Source organism: Protobothrops mucrosquamatus, unplaced genomic scaffold (assembly GCF_001527695.2).
Source record: "Protobothrops mucrosquamatus isolate PMUCROS unplaced genomic scaffold, P.Mucros_1.0 scaffold865, whole genome shotgun sequence".
NCBI lineage: Eukaryota > Metazoa > Chordata > Lepidosauria > Squamata > Viperidae > Protobothrops > Protobothrops mucrosquamatus.
In genome coordinates, this window is record NW_015387120.1 from 201,174 (window position 1) to 207,967 (window position 6,794).

At 43.4% G+C, this 6,794-nt stretch overlaps 1 protein-coding gene across 1 annotated transcript in view; it reads right to left on the reverse strand.

Moving 5' to 3' along the window:
* Nucleotides 1-3,348: 3,348 nt before the first annotated feature.
* Nucleotides 3,349-6,794, reverse strand: part of IGDCC3 (immunoglobulin superfamily DCC subclass member 3) — a 53,886-nt gene continuing 50,440 nt past the window's right edge. Inside the window, exons 11-13 of the mRNA XM_029284723.1 lie at nucleotides 6,274-6,412; nucleotides 5,559-5,763; nucleotides 3,349-3,903 (exon numbers count right to left, since the gene is read on the reverse strand). Coding sequence (XP_029140556.1) covers nucleotides 3,712-3,903; nucleotides 5,559-5,763; nucleotides 6,274-6,412 — 536 coding nt within the window. The 3' untranslated portion in view covers nucleotides 3,349-3,711. The remainder of the gene's footprint in view (nucleotides 3,904-5,558; nucleotides 5,764-6,273; nucleotides 6,413-6,794) is intronic.

Consider the following 6,794-nt stretch of genomic DNA (forward strand, 5'->3'; position numbering starts at 1 on the left):
TTTTGCCCTACTAACTCTGAGAAGTGAGGGCCTTTTGTGACTTCTTGCCTCAAGTCAGTGAAGGCTTTTCAGCATGCCAAAGAAGCCCACCATTTTCAAAAATCTGGGACTTTCTGATTTTTACCACTATCTGTAAGTTTGAAATAAATCGCTTTTTTCCAAAAGGCAGCTGGGCCTTCCTGTTTTTTTCTTTGAAAATGTTTCGCTTCTCATTCAAAAAGGTTCTTCGGTTCTAATTTCAGAACTTCTTAGATGAGAAGCGAAATGTTTTTCAAAGAAAAAAAACCAAGAAAGTCCAGCTGCCTTTGGAAAAAGCACCTTTGGGACAACCACAGCCTTTATGATGGGAGAATCTCCATGGACATTTGAAATAAATCCACTTTTCTTCAGTCTTTACTCCTCCTGTTGTCACCTTGTCCCGTCTTCTCCTGATGCTAGAAAGGTTTGAGCGGCCATCTTGAAACAAGGGATATAATTCCAGATACATTTTATTTCTTCCTCCTGTTTTAATGGATGCACGCACCGTAAAATAAACATAAAAAATAGTCGATAATGAGGAAACCGAGAGTGACAGGAAAGCCAACAGATCTCTTCAGGCGGAAAAATTAAGTCTTTTTTTTTTTATCCACTTTTTTTTCTTTTAAAGGAAGGCTTAATACTGTAGCTGGTTGTGTCTTTAGACATTGCTTCTTTCCTCCATCCCAGTCGCTTCTTTTTGTTTCTCTTTTTCACCCAGAGTTTTAAAACATTTTCCTTTCAATTACCGCGTATAAAAATAGCTATAGGAATTCAACATTAAACAAAGAAAGAACATGACCATGAAGTGGCTATTCTAGAGGTGAAGAACGTCATCCATACAGTGTCAGAAAATTCATTAGGAAAGGAAAAGGGAGCTGAATTAAGAGTCTTATTTCAGTTTTCACTGAAATGCTGTTAAATGCTTTTTCCTAGGTCAACGGGGTGGGTAGGTAGGTAGGTAGATGTTGAAAGTCTCCCACCACTAATTCTATTGGAGAGGTTCTTCTGATGAACAGCATTGCCTACTTGGACTGCTTCAACTGAGGTAGGTCACTCTATAAAGAAAATATGCTACATTCTAAGGTGACTTCCCCAAGCTGGCCTTCTCTAAACGGGTTGGGACTTCAACCTTCAGAATTCCCAATCAACCTAGCTAGGAATTCTGGGAATTGAAGTCCTGACACATCTGAAGGTGGCCAGGTTAGGAAAGGCCATGCTAAGGCTTTAAACATGTGGTCTATGACCATCTGTACTGCCACCAGCGACCTAGAGGGCAACTAACAGAAGAAACAGGAAGAAATCCATCGTGGACATCACATCAGGGGTTTCAAGGGCTGTGAGGATCAGCTGGAGGCATCTTATTAAACAGGCTGGTCTTGTGTCTGGTTTGCACACAGGCACACTACAGAGGTTAGGCTAGTGAGACCTTTCAACCAAAACTGGATGTGCACATTTCACAGCTTTCTATATTTTGTGTGGGGAAAATGAACGGCAGCATTGAACCTAAGCCCCATATTCCAAAATTGTTCCCTTTCATCTCCAATGAAAAGAGTTCAGACTGGAGATTGAAGGAAGATCTGGAGAGATTGCCTGCCACATAACACAAGTCAAACCAGGGTCTGATCAATGGAGACTCCGGCACTAACTTTAAACACACAACTTGGCTGGAAGGTTTTCTGAACGGAAAGCATTGGCTTTATAGAGGGCCCTGGCATGACACAATGCTGTCTTGAATAAACTGTGATTGGAGATGTTCACAACAATGTGCCAAAGCCATATACTCTGGTTGGCCAGCTGTAATAGCTAAGAGTAAGCTATTAAGAGGTAAAAATAAAGATTTCTCTTGACCACTTGTGTCCAACTCTAGGGGATGGTGGTGCTCATCTCCATTCCTAGACAAGGGAGCCAACATTGCCCAAAGACACTTCCACGATCATGTGGCTAGCATGACTATATGCCGAGGTGCATGGAATGTTGTTACCTTCCCACCGAAGTGGTACCTATTTATCTACGTGCATTTGCATGCTTTTGAAGTACTAGGAGGACAGGAGCTGAGGCAAGAACGGGAACTCAAACAATCATGTGGTACTCGGGTCTCAAACTGCCAACCTTCCATCCGACAAGCCCAGCATCTTAACCACTAGGCCATTAGCTGGGTACTAATCCAAAGCCAAGTTAAGCATTTCGTTTCAACCCAGCCTAACTGGGGTCTTTTCAAACTTGGCCCTTTTATGACTTGTGGACTTCAACTCCCAGAATTCCTCAGCCAGCATGCTGGGAGTTGAAGTCCACAAGTCATAAAAGGGCCACGTTTGTAGACCCCTGGTTTAAGACGATCCTAACTCAACTCTAAAGCAAAAATGAAAGTTATTTTGGTTCAGCTCCTCCATTATATAAAACCAACAGTCCTTAATGTAGCGAGCATTCCATGAACGTGCATGTGGCAAGCCAGCTTTGAACAATGTACCTTGAACATCGGACAGTTCTTCAGTAGTAACCCGTTTATAGTGGAAGTCATTTTTAGGTGATCGGCAGCCTGCCTTTTGCTACAATCCTAACAATCATGAGAGTTTCCTTTGTTTAGGGGAAAAAAAGAGACATGGTATAAAACAATTCTTGACACAATAAAACTCTACACAAGTTAACTAGCAACTTGTCTAAAAGTAAAGCTTATCACACTAAGGGGGACTCTCCTCAGTGATCACAATGCTCTTCTGTCTCTTGGGATGCTGGAAGTGAGCAGGAAGAGGGAGAGAGAGAGAGATGAGGAGTTTGGCTGGAAGGACACCCAGCGCTTCTATTAAAAAAAAATGTCTTGAGGTAGAACATTGCTTTCAAGGTTTTGGAAGTGCTTTACATTGGAACAAGGATGATAATAAAGGGTTATTTTAAAGAGGGGGAGGGGGAGGAAATATTAGCCAATGGCCAACATGGTGGACACGGAGTGTGACTTCTGAGGTAGTACCAAAACACGTACTGACCAAGTGCTACACTACTTGCGTTGAAGACAAAAGGAAGACACAAGATACGTTTGCCTCTTCCCAAAAGACATTCAATTCCGGTTGAGGTAGTTCTGAATTTACTTCGGGGGTTCATCCAAGTCTTTTCTTTCTTTCAAGAGCCCTTCTCCAGGCCTGGTTTTTTTTTTTCATTTTTGTTTTTTTTGTCACGCTCACTTTGTCTTTGAAGCAGTTCATCCACAAAAAAATTATCCTGAGAATTATGAATGGACACGACCAAAAAATAAAAAAAATTGTGGCTCCGTTGAACCCTCCATGTTGGGGATCCAAGTCGGGAGGTCCTTCATTGTGGGTTGGTTCAGCAAGATTGCCAAGATGGATCCAGACATGATCATTCTAAAGCTGCAGGGACACATTGCTGAACCCCAAGATGGTACTGATCCCACGTGGTGTCAAAGGTTAAGGAGGGGTGCTCCAGTTTCTCTTGAGAGAAGTCACTAGCTTGGCAGCTATAGAACGAAAACGGAGATCCAGATGGGTAGATATGGGCTACAAGCCTGAGGCAGGTCAGAAAGATCAACTTCATAAGAGATTCCACAAAGCTGCGTACAGATTATGCGGAAATCAGAACTTTTACATTGACCTGAGATTTAGTGTCATCTTAGAGACATCACCAGGCACAAAAAATTAGTGGCTGGTATGTCTTATAAGAAGTCTGAGCTATCTTGGCAACTTATCCTTCATTGGTCGGAGCTTGCTTCAAAGCTGGTTCTTCTTGGCTGATGTTTAGCAGAGGCTGGCCGTTTGGGCCAGAAGGTACATTTGGAAACAAGGTGTTGTCCTCTTCCTCAAGGATGCTAAATTCCTCTGGTGGAAGTGCAGATATCTGGATTTCAATAGGTGAAGTATTTGGAATGTGATCCAGCTGAGAAGGCAATGGAAAAAAAATTGCTGTTGGAACCCACAAAGCCTGCTCAATGACATTTGTTACAAAATACAAGAAGAACATGAAGACGAATGAAGGTGAATATACATGTCCCAGGATAGGATCCGATCTGGGTCGGTCACCGGGCTCAAGAGTTATTGTCTTCCAATCTTTCGGACTTGTACTGGAGCCCATCTTCGGTACTTCTCTCTAGCAGAATGTCTGCTGTCCTGTGTGTCGCCCCACAGATCACACACAGGCCACACACAGAACGGCACACACTCTGCTAGAGAGACGTTCCTTGAGGATAGGGCTCCAGTACAAGTCTGAAAGTTCAGAAGACAAAAATTTTGGTCCTGGTGACTAATCCAGATCGGATCCTAGAACATGAAGAATTCATTCAAATTACATCCTGGTGTTATTTTCCATTGATTGTGCCACACCACCCATGTGAACACCTTCGGGATTTGCCATCTTATCAAATCAAAGGCTGTCTGTCCTTGAAGCAAGTGACCCTTAATCCCAGCCACAACTCCAGTGCCAGCTGTGGCCAAGAAAGCCTTCATCTGGTGTGGCAGATGTGTCCTTTCCTAGATTTGGAAGGGGGCCTTCAGTCATTCATGCCCCGGTCACCTAAGGTTTGACGACTGCAATGCATTCTATATTGGACTGCTCTTGAAGACCATCCAGAAGCTTCAGCTGGTCTAGAAAGCAGTGGGGTGGGCAATGATGGACTTGCCTTGGCATGCCCAAGTTGGGCACCCTATACATGTGACAGATAAATAAATAAACCCCTCACACCAATTAAATCCCATGGTTCCCTCTATTTCCTTCTCTCCCATAAAGACCTGGACCAAAGTCGAATCTTCAGAATGATCAAATAACGTCTGCACATTTCCTCTGCTCTGTTTTCCATCCTAATCTCTTTTCTGCTTATAGTTCTGCCCTGTTACTGCTTAGATCAATGGTTCTCAACCTTTTCTTCACCATAGACTCTCTTTAAATACCTTTTGTGCCATGGATCATGGCTATGGACTACCAAGACTTAAGTCAAGATTTAAAGCACTCAACTGCATCAAGACTTTGTGGACCCCCTGTGATGACATCACAGACCCCTCCCCAGGGGTCCGGAGACCACAGGTTGAGAACCAGTGACTTAGATCATTCATTGTTTGGCCTTCTTAATAATTTCTCCCTTTGGCTTTGCCTGCGTTGAAAAGGTGTAGCAATCACCCGATTGCAATCACTATGTCCTCACAGCCCTTATTTGACCCATTCAGAGGTTAGGGAACAGGGGAGACCGGGGCCAAACAAAGAAGCTTTGGACTCTGCAGATGAAGTAGCTGAGGATCGATGATCACAGACAACGATTGCTACATGAAATAAACTAGCCACCTATATGGTGCTTTGGAGCAGGGATTTCAAACTTTTATTAGTTAATAGAGAAAATCCCGGAAAACCCTGATCAAGAGGCAAAACTAAAGTGATGGAAAACTGGCTACATTCAAGTGTGCATTCAACAACAGGAGGAAAAAGAGACTCAAGGTAGGCAGAAATGCATGCCTCTCTCTCTCTGATACATACAACACCAGTGTTTACACTATACAACAAAAAGAAGCTGAACAACATTCCAGTTCCACAATGCTTTTTCTTACCGCTATTCCCTTTGTGTGCAGACTGGGTGGGGAATGCAAAGCTGGGAACAATCTTTCCAGTTCATTCATATCCAGCTGTTTCCCATTGACATCTGGATCGTCCCTCTTAGTAGACCCGTTTACAGCCTGGCCAGTGACATTTCTCGGCCCTCTCGAAATCTGCGGGGTTGAGAGCTGCTCCTGCACGTTTTTACACATCAACAATCTGCTAAAAATGAGAGGGATAAAAGAAATGCATCAAGGTTGCCTTTGGATCTCTTGAAGCCCTGTGCCCACACACTGGCACCCCAGTGTAGAGACAACATTGAGCTAGCTCTGGGTTTTTCAAACTTGGCCACTTCAACTCCCAGAATTCCCCAGTCAGCATGGGGAGCTAAAGCCTACACATCTTAAAGTGGTCAAGTTTAAAAAAAACAACAACACTGAGCTAGATGGATCAAGAATCTGGCTTGGAAAAAGACAAACTCCGATGTTTGTTCAGATGACCATTGCTCCGTGATACAGGACCCACAGAGTGGAAGACTCCCCTACTTCAGTGTTGCAGACTGCATGGCCAGGCTGCTTTACAGAAGTGCTACTGGCCACTGCAGGAGCATGAAGTTATGAAGACCTACAGGCCGACCTTGACGCACCCAATTCACGAAACTCTTACGTCTTGTCTAAATTGCCCGGCGACAGAGCTAAAAACAAACGTTGGGCAGAAAGGGAAACGTACCGTCCTCTGTAGCCAAACATGAGGAAAAGGACACAGAAGATGATGCAGGTGACCCCAATGTGGATTCCAATGATGATCCCAGTAGCTGACGTTTTGTTGGCTGACTCATCCTTCATGCAGTTGCACGGTGGGTTGAGGTCTAAGGTTGGTGAGAAAGAGGAAGGGAGAATCCCTTACACTTCGGGAGATGAGTCATACAAAGAACAGTGTTCAAAGTCAGAGATAGATAGATAGATAAGATAGATAATTTAATTTGTATACCGCCCTTCTCCCATAGGACTCAGGGCGGTTCACAGCATATTAAAAACAAATAGTATACACAAAAATACAAAAAATACAAAATACAAAAATACAGAAATCCAAAAAATAAACCCCGATAAAAGCCGAATTAAAACCAAATATTACCAGCTGTGTTTCCGATTAAAATACTTTTAAAATTATCCCTACCTAAAATCCTCCCTAGGTCAGGCCCGCTTGCTGGAAAAACCATGTCTTGAGGGCGCGGCGGAAAGTAAGGAGAT